Here is an 18,769-nt window from a genome sequence, read left to right on the forward strand (position 1 = left end):
AGTGGCAGGGTCTTACTGTTTGAACGATGTCAATACATAGCAGCACTCCATTTCACAGACAACTTTTAGGATGGTATGTAATGCTAAGCACTATGAATAAGACTGCATTTTTATTCAGCTTTTTAAAAAATGTGTATCTGTCTTTTGGTAATTATAATATAATTACAAATGCTCATATTTTGCTATGCACTACACTTACACCACATATATTCTTCTGCCCTGCACAAGTTCCTAGATTTTGATTAATGTGGGAGATATGTGAGAGTAAATTAACTTGACGTAAAAAGTGAATTAAAATGGACATGAAGGAAAATTCTCTGCTTTGTGCCAAATGTATGACTCCCCGCCAGTGTTGTTTTAAAGTAAAACCGAGAAGTCCAGCCTCTTGAAAACCCCTCTGTGCTTTCCAAGCACTGCTTTTTGAGGAGGTCATATGTTGAACATCTGTAATTTTGCCCAGGAAATCATCAGCAGGCCAACTCAAACCCGACTCTCTCCCCCGACTCCAGCCTCCAACTATGGGGTAACAAATTCAGCCCAACTCCCCGAAGAGGACACAGCCCGTTCCCCCTTCCGCACAGGGCCCTCTGCACGATTCACTCCATCGAGTGCAGAAATGAGTTATTGCATTTTTCACACCTGGTTCTGCTCAAGATGCAGCACAGTTGAGGTTTGGCAAAATGTGCTCCCAGCGAGTAAGAGAAAAACAAGAATGTTGCCTCCACCAGAATTGTTACGTGTGTGAAGAGGGTGCTAAATTGGAGCCTAATGGCATTAAAAGCGATTATGCCTTCCAGTTTCATTTTGAACACGAGCAGCACGTAAAATGGGGGGTGGGGGGAAACGGGCGATTGCATATTGTGCTGCGGTTTGCTTTTTACGAGCTGTGATGGAGGCTCCCTCCCGTTCTCTGGTTCTGTGTACAAACAGAACGAAGCCCAGAGCCTGGCGTGCCAGCCTAATATTCGGCTGTTCCTCACTGTGGCTGCATAGCAACAATCTGAAGCCTGGCTTTCATCTAATTACTCTATCACATAATTTTGCAAATTGCCCTTTCACTGGGGAGCTGAGTGCAAAAACATAAGCACAGCGGGATTTGGGGCAATGGCTTCCATTTATTACTCATTTCTTGTTAAATTAAACAAGAAAATACTGTTTGTGAGACAGAGGGTGAAAATCAGGAGGGAACAAGGAATGGGAAGAAGGGGGGCAAAGAGTCCAATTTCACGGCCACAGGAACAGGAAAGCTGCTCAGTGCACCCAGCATTCCTCTCCAGGATGCCTGGCACAATCACACTATCTTTTTTCAGATAAAATAAAGAAAACAAACAACAGTTAAAGCAGGAAAAATAACAGAAGTTTAGGGCCTCTTGTTTTGTTTTTGTTGTTTTTTTTTTTTTTTACTTCACCACAAAGTTTATTGGAATGTGTTCACGCCGGCTTTACAGCATGCTAAAACACTTGTGAGTGGCAAGTAATTAGCTAGCATCTCTCTCTCTTTTTCTTCATACTATTCTCAGACCTGCAAACGCCCGCTTCCACTTGCCTTGCAAGCCGCCTAATAACCGGGGACTGAAAACAACTGATTAAAGAGCAGCTTCAGGGTGTAGTTACCCCATACCTCCTCTGTATCTCTCTGTTCCGTGTATTGTTTTCCTCTCCTCCTCTCTTCCACCGAATGGCTCGTCAGAATAATCTTGTACTGCCACCCACATCACACTTCCGTCTCGGCACAATGGCTTCACTGGTTGATTCATGTGACATGCAAAAGAGTGCATTCTTGCTGCGGCTGGGCCGTGAACTGCGAGACGCATATATTTCCTATATTTCTCTGAGACAGAAGGCTATCATCTGTGTGTGTTGTTTGTGCCGCTTGCTAATTGCCACTGTCTTTATCTCTAAGGGCCAGACCTGAAGACTGTTCCTTCACACATCAATTCAGAGGAAAAGGGACATCAGAGGTTCAGCAACTACCTCTTCCATCAGTCCCATGCTCTTACACTTTCTCCCACATCTTTGTGCCCCCACTCGAGACTTTCCGACGTCCTTTGACTAAAAGCCAGTTGGAGACGGAAGGCGAGACGACTGCATTGTCCGTAAGGTCAGTCATCCGTGCCTCACGTGCAGTGTGTTGTTTTGTTCCCCACACAAATGCTGAGCTGTCAGAGTGAAGCATTCGGACCAGGGAGTGAAATGAGTCTAATTTCCCGAGTTTGCTGTAAGGAGCGCTGTGCAAACCTATTTATGGCAGAGACTGAAAATGTTCCCATTTATGTTTCGATCTGACTCTCTGTCTCTGTTTTAAAGTCAACATCCTTTCTTTCTCTTTTGGTCTGTCTCTCAATATATCCCTTCTTTTTTCTCACACTTTCTTCTCAGACACTCTTTGAGCAGGAACTCTGATGCCATGTTATTGGTTTCTCTTTTTTAAATTTTTTTAAGCAACGTTTACACTGCCAATGGAATGCACAGCAATAATAGTCATGATACAGCAAAAATAGTTAAACTTTATTTGAATGAGCATGGATGCAATTCTGCGACTACTAATGGGATTTCAGAAACGGATCTGCAGCCTGATACAGTTTAATACTACAGTCAAGTAGGAACATCTACGAGCAATCACTGTCACTGTAAATACCCTTTTACTGCAAAAGAGTCCTGTGCACTTGCCGTCATGATACTAGGCTATTAGGGGTGTTTTCTTGTTCATTGCTATGTGGTTGTTTGCAAAGGTGTTCTAAGTGGTTGCTAGAGCACTGCTAAGTGCTTGCTAGGGTGAAAAAAAAATACTACATCTGAGTGCTTAAATGTAATAGCACATCTTTCCTTAACAAGCCACATGATTTAAGATTTAAGTTACGTCCGTAAGTTTAATACTTAAAGTATACTTAAGGTTTAAGCAATAGTAAGAGTACTATTCTAAGCCTTACCTAAACTCTAACCATACATTATATATATATATATATATATATATATATATATATATATATATATATATAGTTTTATAAATTATTGTTTTAATTTCAAGCTGTCATAAAAAGGGTTTTGTCAGATTTAGCAAACTTCCTTGTGACAACTTTGTCCCTAAAGTATAGTTAAACACAAACACTTGAGACCAAACAAGCCCTAAATGACACAATACTGTCCACCATATTGGTCAGCCAAGACAAACAGGAAACTAAACTTCCATCAGTCTATCCTCTTGTGGGTATTCCACACTGTTGTTTGTGTGTACGTGTGTGCGTGCCTGTGTGAACTGGCAAATGGCTTTCTTTTCACACACCTTTCTCCTGGGGTCACTAAAGGTGGTAGTTGGTAGGGGTTTGAGAGTGTGTATGTGTGTGTTGGGGGCGTGCTTGGGGCAGGTGAAGTTCTGGGGTGCTTTTCTGTGGCACAGATGTAGGAATGGAGGGGCCAAGGGGGAGCGAGCATGTGGGGGCTTTTGGCACTGATCAAATGGACTCCCTTTTGACTCCAGTTTGGTTAGAAACACATTTCCTTTCAACACCTAAAAATACACATTGCTGAGCCATAATAGCTCCTTCAGTCATAAAGCATAATGCAAATAATTGAAGGCTTAAGTAATAAGTTTATTGAAAATACACCTATGTGAACATTTCACTGTCTTTAATTAAGAGACATTATTATTATGAGTTGTGCAGAGTGTGCATGTGTGTATGTGAGAGAGAGAGGTTGGCAGATGTGCGTTGTGAGAAGGGTAGATATATGGAGATAAGTGGTGTCTTGACAGCACTCCGATTACTTTGTGGTAAATGAAATAGAGGAAGTGAAATCCATCAAAGCAAGAGGAAGAGACAACCACATCAATGGCCCATGCTGCTCTATCACTTCTCTATAGCAGGTGTGGACAGCCACAGTAAGAGAACCAACCACCAGTCCCCAAAACACATTCAACTAACCAGTTAACTCAGTTTTGAACATGTGACCTAGATGTCCAATAGCCCCAAAATTATGTAGATGCTTAAACCACTTGGTTTAAAATGTTACTACAACTACTTTAGTCTTCATTTTGAACATCATATACCCAAACCCCCCCCCCCCCACACACACACACACACACAGCCTAACAAACTTGGTTTTGATATTTTCTTATATAATTAAATGACATCCCTACATCTTGAAATGTCGCAAATATTTTTGGGACCACTGCATGTACCCTATCCCTATCTCCAGTCGTTAATACTGATAATTCCCTGACAAACACTGCACAGAGATTTCCTAAAATTCCCCACAAATAAAAGTAGAATGAATGGAAAATGACAGTTTTCTTTGGTATCTCTGCTATCTTTAGCTTGAGGCTGTTTTTTTTTTTTTTTTCTTGGCTTAAAACTTAGAGCGTGTGTGGTTAAGGCTAGGCAAGATAAAGTAAATTGTGTGTGTGAGCAAGCATGTGCATAGCATTAGCACTACTTTTGACCATTTCAGTGGCTTTGAAGTGCAAGCATGCAGTATTGGCTGTAGAAAGCTTAAAGAGAAGCAGAAAGAGGAAACGTCACTCTACTGAACTCACCGTCAAGTGCTGGAAGAGCCATGCCCTCATGATGTTGGTCGCCACTTTAGGGAAGATACCACGTTTTTTATTCCTCTTCTTCTCCTTGTCGGGGTCGTCATCATCTCCTGTGCTGGGTGATGCCACACTGTTGTCCAGCCCGTCACCTGTCAAAACACACACCACATACACACATGAGTCAAGCATGCCTTGCATTATTTTTTGTTTTATGTTTTCCAAAAACTAGGTAACAGGGTAAGTTGGCAACAACAGTGCTTCAGTATAGCTTTGAAGCGTCACGTCTGAATGCATTCATTTTTAATACTTTTATAAATACCCCCCCCCCCCTTCTCATCCCCCACACAATGCTCAGAGAGAGACAGTACAATGGACTTGTAAGGTCGCATTTCCCCCTGCCTTCCAACACAGTGAGTCACCAAAGAATTGAGAATGACAGAGAGATTTTGTCTTCATTATCCCAGGGAAATATTGATTGAAGCTCACCCCGGTGTCTTTTTACCTCAGGTGGGGGAGTTACACACTATGAAAAAGAGCAAGGAGGGGGGTGAATATGGCTGCCGCACAAAACGGCTGCTTTTCAAAGAGCTGCATTTTAATAACAATGCTGCATGGGTGCTTACAGCAACCTGTGGGTGCTCGATAAGGTTTTATAATGGGCAGTTCAACATACCAGAGCAGAGGAGATGGCTTACGTCGCCTTTTCAGCTTCATGTTGCCGGTTTGCTTGCGTACGCTGATTTTATTCCGATCCCCAATTATTGTACGCATTCTGCCTCAACGAGAGCCCAAACACGCCACCGAGAAGACTTCTGATAATTGTTATTATGAAGCCACGATTCAGATAATAAACCATAAAAGAAACACGAGCGAGGCAAACAACCGCACACTGCAAGGGTTTCAGGAATGGAGAGAGTAACTTATTGATTACGTATAAAGAACCTCCAAAAGCCCCAGTGCTATTCGTACAGAGAGATTATGGTGGGTTAACTCTTTCTCTCGCTGTAGCTTTCAGTCAGCGACATAAGGCACCTGTATCATTGATAATTAATGGAAATGTCTGCAGTAATCCGCTTGGAGATAAAAAAAAATTCCCAGCTCCATGCATCAATAGAATAATCAAGGGTCTAAAAGAGTCTTTGCTCCCCATTACCTCAGGCAAAAGAATTCCTGAAAGCATGCCTTGCGGGCACCTGAATTATATACGGCATTAGGAGAGTGAAGGCTTTCCCCAGAAAAGACAGAGACTTTTTAAGTGAAGACTTATGTAGATACAATGCTTTGCCTTTTACACAAGGGCACTTTCCCTCAGTCAGTCACTTACTGAGAAACTGGCCAGAGTCGAATCGCCCTACCCCAGCACACACAGACACAAGAAAAAAAAAAATTCTATAAGACGTCAAAGGCGAGTTTCGATTACATCATTAACTGATGCCAAAAACAGCCTGGCTTAGAGAGCAGTTTGTCTTCCGACTGTTTTTAGGCAAATAGAACTTCCCAGCTCCCATATGGGAAGGCAGTGGCACCGCTGGTTTGTAATCTAAGACACCATTTTCATTAGAAGCAAATGCTCCAAATCCGGTGTAAAGACTAGTTCGTGTTCAGCAAAGCCTAAAATAATAAACCCAGGGCTTGTCCCATGTGAGTTAGCAAAACAGAAGCAAACACTGGATATCAGGTCAGACGGAGGAAGAAGGGGGGGGGGGGGGGGGGGGTATGACAAAAGAGTAAAAGAGGGCAGGGGGCGTTTGAGTGATGTCTGAGGTAACTCTGTTGCGTTTGTGCTCTCTAGAGCTTTTGTCTTCCACCTCTTCTAGGCATTTTGAACTATTTAACCTCCCTTCTCCAATATATTTCCTTCAAAACTGACCTCTGATGGCCTGAACCTTCAAGGCAAACGAGGGGGAGAGAAACGAAAGCTGTCAATTTTATTGGGATTTCCAGTTTTAACGCAATTTGATACCGATTCAACTCAAGTCTGGGACTCATTTTGCCTCTTTTTTGCCATTTTTTGCCATTGCTCACCAAAATCCTGCCCTCCAAAATAATTTCAGCAAAGTCAAACATGCAAAATGATTTACAAGAAAAGAGCATTTCTGATTGGCTAAAAAGCTGTCTCTCCCCTGACTCGTTTCTTGCTGTTTACAGAGTCTAGGGCCTATCACGGGGATGTGGGTTTTCTCGGGACACCTATTTTAGTGTGTCAGGAAGTAGGATGTGCTTATCGCTGTCAATTTTATTGGTTTTTCCTTCTTCGATGCAGTCCACCTTATTCGTCTAGGGCTAATTTTGCATCTATTTTAGCACCGGAGTGTAGGCACAGGCATATGGCAGTGTCTATACGGCACTGTTGTGTCAAAATGTCAGCCCGTTGCTGAGCTTCTGCACTCCTCCCGTGCCAAATAAAGACAAGCGATGGCGGCGAGACTGAAAAGGTGGAAATAATCATAAAAATGATGCTAGTCCATAAACAAGCTCACAGCCTCATTAGTCCAGCAGCAGGCTCCACTGGCAGATTTATGCGCCTTTTCGCTGATGCCATGAGGAAATGCCACGGGCGAACTTTGGCCAACTGCTAATGGGTTATGACAGCGTCTTAGCAACTACTGCAGGGAGGGGGGACGCTCGGTCCGGTTCGCCACTGACAGAGAGGAAAATGTCATCTCATCTGGCCATGTGTGGTGGAGTCTATGCAGCAATTAGAGAGCAGGCCAGTGACTGGAGCAGGCCAGAGGCTGAGGAGGATGCCCTGCGGCTAACCAGGGAGAGAATTTTTTATGACCCCCTCGTACATGCGCGCACACACACATCCACGCGTGAGATCAGCCTGTGACGCTCTAGCTGCCTGGCTGCTGCTAAAATCAGGTTAGCTTCCCAACATGCCTTTGTCAGCCAGCTCTTCTGATTGGCTCATCTGTTCCATCTCGATACCTGTCTCTTGCTCTCTCGATCTCTCCAGCCATCTCTCTCTCTCTCTCTCTCTCTCTCTCTCCACCACTCTCTCTTACTTACTCAAGGCACTTTCTGACATTATCAGAAAGATGTGGGCTAATCTGTTATGATCTGATTACTCAAAAAGGACACTACCTGTTCCTCTCGCCTTGTGCATCCAAAACTCCAAAGTGTCAGACATTTTTCTGCTGCTTTACAAATGAGCAGAATGGCACTTCCAATCCATTGAGCACATTTCCGTGTCACTATGTCAAGAGTTTATTTACATGCTACGAAGAAGTTGATGTTTTTGAGATTGAGACCCACCACCTCTGCTGAAAAGACCAGCTTAGGCTGGTTGGGTACGTCTAGATGGGGGCTCCTATAGATCCAACAGAACTTGCTGGTAATAGTGAACTATGCAATGTATGTGCCAATAGTGGCACCAAACTGGATTACAAAAAGTTTGGGGGTGGGGCTACCTGCTTGTCCAATCAATGGAAAACAGTGGAATGTTATTTTTGCAATTAAACAAATCAATACAGAAATATCCTTAAAGTGCTATTGAACTGTAACAGATTTATCAACCATTCTCGTTACAAACTTGGGAGGATGCTTGGCATGCTGCATTTTCAAATGCACATTATTGGAGACTCAAACTCAAAACACTTGCAGAGATGGAGTTAGTGTGCTGTTCATAATTGTGCTAAACCACATCACATTCTCATGCATTTTTAGAAATTAAGTTTAAAAAAATGTTACTGGTGAGTAGCACACATATACTCACCAACGCTAATTTTTACTTGCATTTGGCGCTTGGCAAATGTTAATTTTAGGCCCTGGTTATAAGTCAGGCTGTCATAGCTCATGCAGTACAGCTTCTTGCCCAATTTTAAGAAGTGTTTTGACAAAATTTTATTGGCCATGGTCTGATGGATGGGCCAAGCTGTGGAAACAGATTGGCTTTTGCTTTACACCACATTTGGTCCATGGATGATTTCTAGAGCACCTCTGGCCTCTCCCTGTGGAGGGAGTCAGACGACCTGTGTTGCTCTCTCACACTCCCTTTGCATTAAAACACACCCTGTACTACGGCTTTCCTGGTCCTGCAAAACCTCAGCCTTAAGGGTCCGCCATCCGCCTTCTTTTCACTATGCACACATTCACACACGTTCACACACTCTTCATTCTAACACACACACACACAGAGTCGCATAAAAAGAGAGTGGGCGAATGGGAAGAGGGGAGGGTCAGTGAAGAAAAGATAAAGCCGGGTTCATTGTATTCAGGCCATTCACATGGTTAGAATGGACCAGGCAGCGGGGGTTCCCTTTGCATGGGTCACAAGCGCCTCCCACCTCAAAAATATTCTGAACATGCAGGAATTTCTGCGGTATGATTCCCAACAAGACACACTCAGATTAGCAGGGAGCTTGCCGTGCACGTTTGCCCCACCATACATTTTCTGTTCCTAAAATACATACAAACATTAGTGGCGGTCTGCTGACTGCAATCACTTGCTCCTCTTGCAAAATGGCCCAAGCTCTTCTAGTTTCTGACTTGGAAGGATAAATATAAAGGAAAGTCGAGGGTTTAATGAGATGCGACATGGTGGCAGATCTTTAGTTATGTCGAATCTGTTTGCCTCTTGATCGCATGTGTCTTGTGATATTTCCATGCACAGCTGTGCATATTTGTGTATTTATGCTGAACTTGCAAAGATAACTAGTTTTCCGATTTATAATTATGTAGAAAAAAATAGCTCTGTAAATACTAATCTGCGGAGAGCCATAATTACAATCCGTAATTAAACGGGATTCATTTTAAATAATGACAGTAAATAATGACAGTTTTAAATAACTGCAGGCATCTTAAATAATGACGGTGCTTTTTTTCCCCCACTGTTCTTACGCATATGATGACAATGACAGATCTGTAATTCATAATTTGTGGGGGAAAAAAAGCGTAATTACAAGTCTTTCAGCCGTACCTCGTGTGTCTCTGTCAACGCCTCGCAGCAGGGCTAACGGAGAGGGTAATAAGTGCATAATGTGGCTCATATTCAGTGTTATAATGCCTCTAATTAAACAGAGTCACCCGCGTGAATCCTAGCTGAGAGCTTCTCATGCATATTCCCAGGTCTCGGGGATCAGGCCGCTGACATACCCACAGGTGATGGTAAAAATGTCATTGCAAATGTTATGGCTCTCTTTCGTCCGTGTCTGTGTAGGGGTCACTTCCACTGAAGCCCCCGACACGTTGAAAAGCGTACTGAGGCCCAGGGGCACAAACACAGCATTAAACTGAGGTCTCTCTCACTCTCTCCCCTCCCCTCCTCCTCTTTTCATTCTTCCTCCGGTCCGTGTGTCGAGGGGGGAAAACGGTCAAATGAAAGTGTAGGGCCCTGAGTTTACCCTTTCATGTCAAGCACTTTTACTGTGTAACTATTGATTTTTCTCCTTTGTAATTTTTTTTTAATCTGAAGATATAAGGCGGGCAGAAAAGGCAGGCTGGTGAGGTTCAAACAGGAACACTTTAAGAGTCCTCTGATTCCACTGAGGCAACACACACACACTCACTCACTCACTCACTCACTCACAAAGAGTATACATACTCTATTCTCCCTCTCTCTCTCCCTCTCTCTCCTCGTGCTCTCTCTCTCTCTCAGACAGCTTTTGACACCTTCTCCAGGGCCAGCTTTGTTCGATATCCAGGCAGACCGGATGGCTGAGAGGAAAGTGTTTTTTAAAAAAGGAACATGGCTCGCAACAAAAGCTAAGAGCCTTCGCTGGCTCGCAACAACAGCACTACTGCAGCAATCTACCCGGAATTCAACTCATCTGAACGCTTTTAAACCTCTCATCATCTACTCTAGGTGAATCTGAAACAATACACACACAGCCAAATAAAGAGATGACACCCATCTTTTGACTCTGAAATATGAAATTCAATTGTGCATAGCAACTTTTCAATAAGGGTAACAGAGAGGGGCCTGGAGACAAACTGTTTTGTATTGTTCCTTTGTGTTTTTTTGGTATATTTTGGTAATGAGCGAAACGGAACCAGAGCCGTGTGGTTAACTGCGGCGGTCTTCATTATTGGCTTCTGGCAGATAATTTTCCACATGGCAGCTATCTAAATGACACAGGCTGAGATAAGTGCTCTAATGCACAGGGATTTTCCCCAACTACGGCGTATCGCCATCCATTGGGCTGTAGTACAGTAGATAATGTGAGGGTATTTTACTTCTAATAATAGCCAGCTTGGCTTCCCCTGCGTTTGTTAAATGTAGTTATGGCAGAATTACACACAATGAGCCCCGCTTATAAAGAAAAGGGCGGCACTGTTACTACTGAAAAGACGGAGGAAAAATTAAGTCATCCAAGTGAACTGTAACATCAAATGGCTTTTCTATATTTGATAGGCTGCTCTTCATTCAGATTGGCAGATGCATTATGTCTAAACATAGTTTAACGAAGACCCCAGTTTCACCCAATGAGTTTATAAAAGCTGGAGAAACCTAACAGTTAGCACTGCCATTCATCTCAATTGCATCTGAGCCAAAATAAATAAACACTGTAAAAAAAAAAATCTGTCAAATTTACAGTAAAAAACAGCTGTGGTTGCCAGAATTTTACTGTAAAAAATACGGATTTAACTTAAAATTTACATTTAAAAAACATATTTCATTAACTGGTATAATGTTAATATACCAATCTATTGAAGTACTGAAATCTGTTTAGTACCTTTGTAATACACTGAAAACCACCAAAAGGAGGTGGTGATGAGAAAGTCAAATGATGAACCAAAGCTCATCACAAGCGGCTTTTCCACAAGCTGAGTAGGAAAATACTAACAAATATAGAAGGTGCACAGTGTCATTCACATAAATACTAAATACCATCATGGTAACACACATGAAACTGAAATAATGCAATAAACATTCTTTTCACAACATTAGATGTAACATACAACCCTGAGAAACAAAACTAAGAAGGAGCAGTTATTTCAACAAAAATATATACAAGATCCCAGGCCATCAGGCTCCTAAACTCTAACTCTGTGTCATAACATCTCACGACTCCATGTAAATATCACTATATCAATAAGTTATGCATAATTTTTTCTACCTCGTATTGCTGCTATGTAAATACCCTGTACAACTTTTTGCACATTCCTTCTTATAGTACTATTTAAGTCAACAAACATACTGACCTGCACATTTATATTTATATTTTTTATCTTTTATTTTATCTTTTATTTTTTCTACTTTTCTTTTTTCTTAATATTTATGTACATTCTGTGTTTTTGTATTCTATATAATTGCACTGTCCTTGGAGCGGACCTGACTTACATTTCACTGCTGGTTATACTCTGTATAAGTGTGTATGTGACAAATAAAAATCTTGAATCTTGAATATACTGTATATGTTGTATAGATTTACATATTGTCTACATCAGTCAGAATACAAATCTTATGTTGATTGGCTCTCAGTAGAGAAATAGTGTAGTTACAGCATCTACAAGCACTGACAGCCAAAGTCTTGATGACCTTGGTTATGAGTAATGGTTAAGAATAAATACATTGGAAAAATAAAGACATAGGAAAAAAGTCATTTAAGGATGAACTGTAACATCAGGGGGCATTTCCGTCTTTCATATGCTGTCCTTCATTTAAAGCGGCAAATCCATTATGCCTACACATATTGCAATCTAAAGAAGGCCTCAATTTCACCCCTGTCAGACATGCTGAGGCCACAGGAAGTGGAGCAGAGGGAATGTGGGGGAATTGTAGTTCTATCAGCTTGGGGTGAGCTAGTGAGATAAGGCTCAGGGCTGGAAGTGACGGAAACAGAGCTGGGCTGAACGTTTGCTTCCTGACAGCAACAGAGCAGGGGCGGCTGGACGTGGGCGATACCATTACATCTCGGCTGTGCAGTCCTCTATTGAGACCACAAAACACAAACACACACACACTTGAACATATATTCACAAAGAGGAGGAACAATTCTTGGGACCTTTTTGGCATTTTTTGGTTATCAACCTGGGAATCTTTCTGGTTCCTGCCATTCTTTGACTCGTTTGGGCTCCTAGGGCATGGCTGGTGATCAGGTTACCTCTTGCAACAAAAAAAAAAAAAAAAAACACGTGCATGCTTGCTTGCACACACATGCATTCACTCTCTCTCAAGCACACATTAAGGCAAACACACCCTCTCTCCATACACACACACACCCTCTAAAAGCATACACACTTTTGTTTGTTTGTTATCTCTCTTTCACTCCTTAAATCTTAAAAAAAAACGCTTGAGGAGGTCTTTATCTTTTCCCCTAAATCCCTTCAGCAGGTATCCATGTCAAAAGACCAGGGCTGGGATCTGGGAGTGGATTGTTTAGTAAGGGTCAGTCCAGGGTCAAGCTTTCGGCCTGTTGTTAACACAGCCCTCCCCCTGGTGCTTTTTGCACCGGTCTCCATCTGCACACACCTTCGTCCACCGTCACTCCAAAACTCCAGCACCCCAGCAAATAATCCCTCTCTGTGAGAAGTCTCTGGTGACAAATACAAAGGTCAAATAGCTTTAGCACACAGTGCAAGGGAAGCCAAATTCCCCAAATATGGAGCTTTGGTGGTGTTTGCCCGCATGAAATTGGCTTTCTGGGGTTTCTCCAAACAGGCCTGGTAAATTCCTTCGTTCTTTGTTAGGCTTCATGCATTAATGGTCTTTGTGATGGAGTTCTGACGTGTCCAAATTTAATTATTTGGTCTCAAGTGGTGTACAAAAATTGCTATTCATCAGGGTAAATTTACATGCAATTGACACACCAAAGGCTCTGGAAAAGTCAATAAATTTGAAGAGGATGACATATGGAAGAATAAACTGACTGTCAGAGAAGAGTTTAGTCTATCAGTACAATTTGACCTGCTACCAAGCTTCTCCTCGTCATATCTCTTCTGAACAGCTCACGTATCTTTGTAACAGTCCCAGGACCACACACGCACAGTCCTAGTCGCTATCAGCAGGAAAATATTCCTCACGCAGTATTATCGGTAGGGCAGCATATGGCAAACTAGCAGCAGGCATCTCATCCTCATCCTCTTTAGAGGCTAAAATTAGCACAATACTGTTTGTGGCTTTAAGCTGGACTCGAACCCACTGTGATACCGCTAATAAAAAGACTGGCCTCCTGCTTAGAGAAAGAATGTACATCCCTACAGATCACGGGAGGATTATCCTGCTGGGATAATGTTTTTTCCTGCGATGCCTGCAAAAAGATTTATATTTTTAATCTAATTTTATTTGGAAACAATCTATAAGGCGCTCATCATGGTTGACTAGAATAGCTCCTACAGGTCAGTGGGGATATTGTAGAAGAGAATCGTCAACAAGAGACATCTTTTTGGCAGAGGATAACCTCAAAAAGAGATTGCTAATCTCTTTATCAAAGCCCTAAATAAACTAAGGCAAGTGCATGTGATACAGCCACACAAGAGCAACTGATTAATGAACAAAGAGTTAAAGCCTGTTTGTTTACTGTCACTCACTGTTCTTCAGACTCCCTTTCCAACATCCCCTCCATCCCTCCCTTCTTTTCCCTTCCTCTTCACCTCCCTCCTTGCCTTCCTGCCCTCTCTATCAGGCGAGCCAAGCGGCGATAGCATATCTCTTTGGGTTATATATCAGCTCTTTCCTGAAAAGTTGGATGTGTGTGTATCTGATAGTCGCCCGGTGGGTGCGCACTGCTCCTCCCAGGTCGTGCTGAGTAATGTTCACTCCGGTCTTCTACAGCAGACGTAATGCATTGTGACACGTCAGTGATGAGCTGTGCTGATTTCTGTCAAATTCACATGAACCTCTCCAGCACAGATCAGATGACGGGGCACGGCATGGGGATTTTTCAGATGGAGCAAAGGGGTTTCCCAGCTATTAGAGGCAGATCAGGAAAGGCAACATACTGTAAATTGTGAAACATAACATGACCTCTCTTAACAGTGACCCTGCATCTGACGAATCAACGATGAATGAAGTGGACATCTCAAGTATTTATGAGAAAAAAAGCTCTTCTTGCTAGCTATTTCAATAATTATCACCATTCTATCAATGGCAATCTAATAGTTCTATGGTTGCTATGATCTTACAGTAATGTTTCTAACCAGAGCATCTAATGAAGAGAGAAAAGAGATAAAAGAATTTCAAGCTTGAGAATGTGCAAGCAGATGAGCGATGATGACAGTGAGTGGCTGTAAAGGGAATATTTAGCAAACACCAAAAATCTGGTTTTGGCAAGAAAAAAAGGATTGGTTTAGAAGGACTTCCTGTACACATGGAGACAGATGCAAAGTGTCTACATCATTAACACACCACAATTATAGCATTTGATCTAAATTTAACATCTGCTTCCCACTTAAACTGAACATCACATAGCAAATGAGTCCAACCCGAAACTCCCTCTCCCTGGGGCTAAACATCCTTTAAGGTGAAGAGTGTAATTTCTGCACTACTAGTGTTACCATAGAGAACTGAAAAAATGATGACATGTTTCAAACACTTCCCATTGTTAGAACAAACAAGCAGTCCCGCCCCAACAAACTAGCTTGAGACAATTTTTGGGTTATTTAAATAATTGCAATTCTTTTAGGTGCCACTAGAGGCAAGTATATTGCCCACTTCAAAATGACAAGAAGAGATGCAATGCTGTCACATTAAACCAAACTCTCATATCAAAGAATAAAATAAGAGTGGATATAAGAAGATAAAAATGTCAACAGTGCTATAGCCAGCCATCTCCCACAGTTCACATGATCGTGGGTGGGGGGAGAGAAGAGAAGTACTTCAGCAGTAGTTAAATCCCAGAGCAAACAGAGGAGCAAACACAACAGTGACACTTTATCATACCAGCTTTATGAGTATTATCTGCCCAGAGACAAGGTGCTCAATCAGGCTATGAAAGCTAGTTAAAGGCAATGATTAGGAAAGCAGAAGAAACAGCTGATATATGGGCAAAGTAGGGGGGCAGGTTGTTTGCTTGCACTTTCTCACTTTTCACTCTCCTTTTCCCACATGACACAAGACATCAGCCTAATCCCAAAGGCAAACTGCCCCTTGGTGTGGGAACCGGCGGCGTTTCCCCTTTTTTCACCATGGGACCGCAGTGTGCGTACACAGAGTCTTATCAGGAGTGGGGCCATAAAACAATTGGCGCTGATCGTATTTGGAGAAACAAGTGGTAGCTTGTTGGTTGTGCCATCACTACTGAGATTCAGTGGGGTCATAAACACGCCAGTGGTTCAGATTCCCCTCGGTTCGCCAGGCTGGATCCTTTCCCTTAGGTAACCTAACAAAACGATCAAGTGGCTCTTGAGGACGCAGCTCCATTCGTGCCACTCACTGACACCGGCTGGCATCTCCTTGACTTTGTCGTAATGGCTAAATTTAGCCATTTGCAGGCACAATGTGAAATTCATGAGAGCATCATGCAAAGGGGATGTGTTGTGGGAAATAAAAACTGCTCTTTGATTTTGTACTTCCTGTCAAGCACATGCATTTCCAAACACTTACTGGAATTGGCACCTTGCTCTCTTTGCTGTGATCCCTTGCTTTCTTTATGCTTTCCCCTCTCTCTCTTTCTTCTCTGCTCCTTCTGTGGGTGTGTATGATGTGATGTGTGATGTGAATGAGAGAGAAAAACAGCAGGGGCTGCTCGGGCCGCCCGGTGCCGCTCTTAGATCCCTGCACTATAAAAACCGCACACCTTTTATCAGCCATTATGCCTCTGATTTAACCAGATTACTCCACCAACGTGCTGCCACTGATACACAGGGAGCACAGAGAACATTCAGCCTCCCCCTCCTGTGTGCAGCACTTTTGCATGCACAGAGTAGAATCTAGTGAGGCAGGAACAACCACTGACTGACTACACCTGAATGACAACATAGAGCTCCTATTGCTCTTTGAAGCACAAGACTCGCACACACCGTGCACGATTAAAGCAAAAAAACTAAATCAAAGAGCGAGGGCATCCAGACAGCAGCGAGCGAGCGGAGAGGTGTCCTCTTAACAGCTCAAAGTGACTGAGCTAAACAAAGCCAGGACCTTGTTGTAAAATCAAAAAAGAAAGTGATCAGCATTGTAGTGCACTCAGCAATTGAGGAGAGCACTGAAAATAGCGCATGAGAAATACAAAGGCATGCAGGCAGCACTCAGAGACAGAAAGAAAGCGAGAGAGAAAGAGAGAAAGGGGCTGGGCTCTTCCAGTCTGCTGGACAATCGTTGCAATTAACGGGTGACTTTGACAAACACGTGAGGCGGGGGCTCGGTGGGCAGATCCAGGCTCCGAGGTTCGTTGGCATCCTGTCAGAGGCCGTGACTGCTGGTCAGTCTCTGATGCCAGCCAATCGCAGATCAGAAATGGTGGCCGGGAGCCAATGAGCGCTCTCGCTCAGACTGACCTTCACACAGGCCGTTAGCAAACTGACCATTAAGTCAATGATGACAACAGCACTCACCACAATCAATCTAACAAAATAATGATCAGTTTGATGCATGAAGTTTAGCTGCAGCTGTTCTCGACACAAGTAAAAGCACCACACGAGTCCATGTAACATTACAGCAGAATAATTTTTCACACATTTCAGTGCGTTTTTGCTGTACATTGACCTGTTTACACCGCAGCCGAATGGTCGCATTCGTCAATAGTCATTCCTGTCGAGTTCGGTCAAAGTAAATGAACTTCTTAACTCGCTTTGAGTAACTCACTGGAGCTCTCACTGGCTCCCATAGTCTTACCGCAGTACAGTTTTGGAGTCCACGGCTCTGCATGTAAATTTATGCAGACAATAACAAGAGCCTCACAGGAACTATTTGACTTGGCACACACGGGGCCTTTCGCAAATGGGACCTGGTAATTGCTGATACATATCTGACTCCTGTAGTCATCACCTTGTTCCCAGACCTTTTGATGAGGCAGAGGAAACCCAAAGCCTTTCAAAACACTCAGCATGATCTCTGCGTATGTGAGAGCATGTCATTTTCCACACGCCCTGCCCCTTTTTGGTAGGGGCTCATATCGCCTGCGTTCCCGCTGCAGCCCAAGGCTGTCTCTTTTAATCTGGGTGGGCGCTAGCCTTGCCAAGAGTCCAGAGCGAGCAATACTCGGCAGTCCATAATAATGATTTGTTTTCTTTTTACCCACTGAGGGTGGACGCTCAGAAAAGATGGCTTCAAGATACAATTCAAGAAGATGTCCCCCGAGAGGGAGGCTGTTAAACAAAGGCGGGTGCATACGAGCACGCTACACTAATAAATGGGGTCTAATTAGAGATGGGCCGGGCTGAGTGTCTGCTGGACTCCGCTTAGAAAGTTTCTGTGAGCGCAGAGAGGGAGGAGCGGGCTTTATCCTCCCCCCTTAATGGGACACTCGCACTTTGAAGGGTACAGAATCATGAACAAGGAAAATGCTGTCCTCATTCATACTGAGATGCTATTTAGGTGCAGTATGGAAAACATGGTGCGGATGGCAACCACTAGAACCATCAGCTATGGTGCCAATCTCTACGTTGATGGGTTACAGATGTACTATGTTATGCATGTGGGTACAATGTTCCTATGCAGTTCGAAGGCGTATCCTTGTTTGTTATGCCGTTTCTGTATAGAAGCCATTCTAATTTCATTCACTTACGTTTTTTGGTTTCAAACATGCAGGAACAGCGCAGTAGCAACAAGAGCCTTTTTTACAGAAGTTGTACAGATATTTGTAACAGATAGCTTGTTAATGCTAATTACAAAGCATTTGCACATAGAAAGAAGCGCAATATGGGGGGGGGGGGGGGGTTGAGCGCAAGTGAGGGGACCAGTTGGGGACATATTGGCAGGAGTTTCTTGGCCAACAGCAGAATAATGGTCTTATTGGGATTATGAAGTCACTCCTTACAGAACATGCTAATACGGTTAGCAGCACTGCTTTACACAATCAGCAATTAACCCACATTAACATAATACTTCCACTAAAAATCCACTGGCATGAATAAGACTGAAGGGGCTGAAGTGCTTGGGTCATTTGTTCACGCTGAACACACTCAGCATACGTCCAGGTTCATAGCTCAGCCTCTTGCCGCTAGCGTACGACACAACAAACACTCATCCAAAACACTGGGGTGAGGGAACGTGAGGGGAGGAAGGAGGGGGTGAAAATTAAAAGCCTGGTGATAATTGGAAGTATGTGAAAAATGACGTGTCACTTTGGTCAATAAAGAGCAAAGGTCACCGCAAGCAGGAGCCCAAACTCGGCACAAAATGTGCTCATTAAGGCATCC

General features: G+C 43.1%; 1 protein-coding gene across 5 annotated transcripts in view; it reads right to left on the reverse strand.

Annotated features, from left to right (window-relative positions):
* meis1b (Meis homeobox 1 b) overlaps positions 1-18,769 on the reverse strand; it is a 69,459-nt gene that overhangs the window by 35,497 nt on the left and 15,193 nt on the right. For all 5 annotated transcript variants that reach the window (XM_079439355.1, XM_079439357.1, XM_079439354.1 and 2 more), the window contains exon 8: positions 4,532-4,677. In XM_079439355.1, coding sequence (XP_079295481.1) covers positions 4,532-4,677 — 146 coding nt within the window. The remainder of the gene's footprint in view (positions 1-4,531; positions 4,678-18,769) is intronic.

This window comes from Barbus barbus (genome assembly GCF_936440315.1).
Source record: "Barbus barbus genome assembly, chromosome: 18".
In the NCBI taxonomy this organism is placed as follows: Eukaryota; Metazoa; Chordata; class Actinopteri; order Cypriniformes; family Cyprinidae; genus Barbus; species Barbus barbus.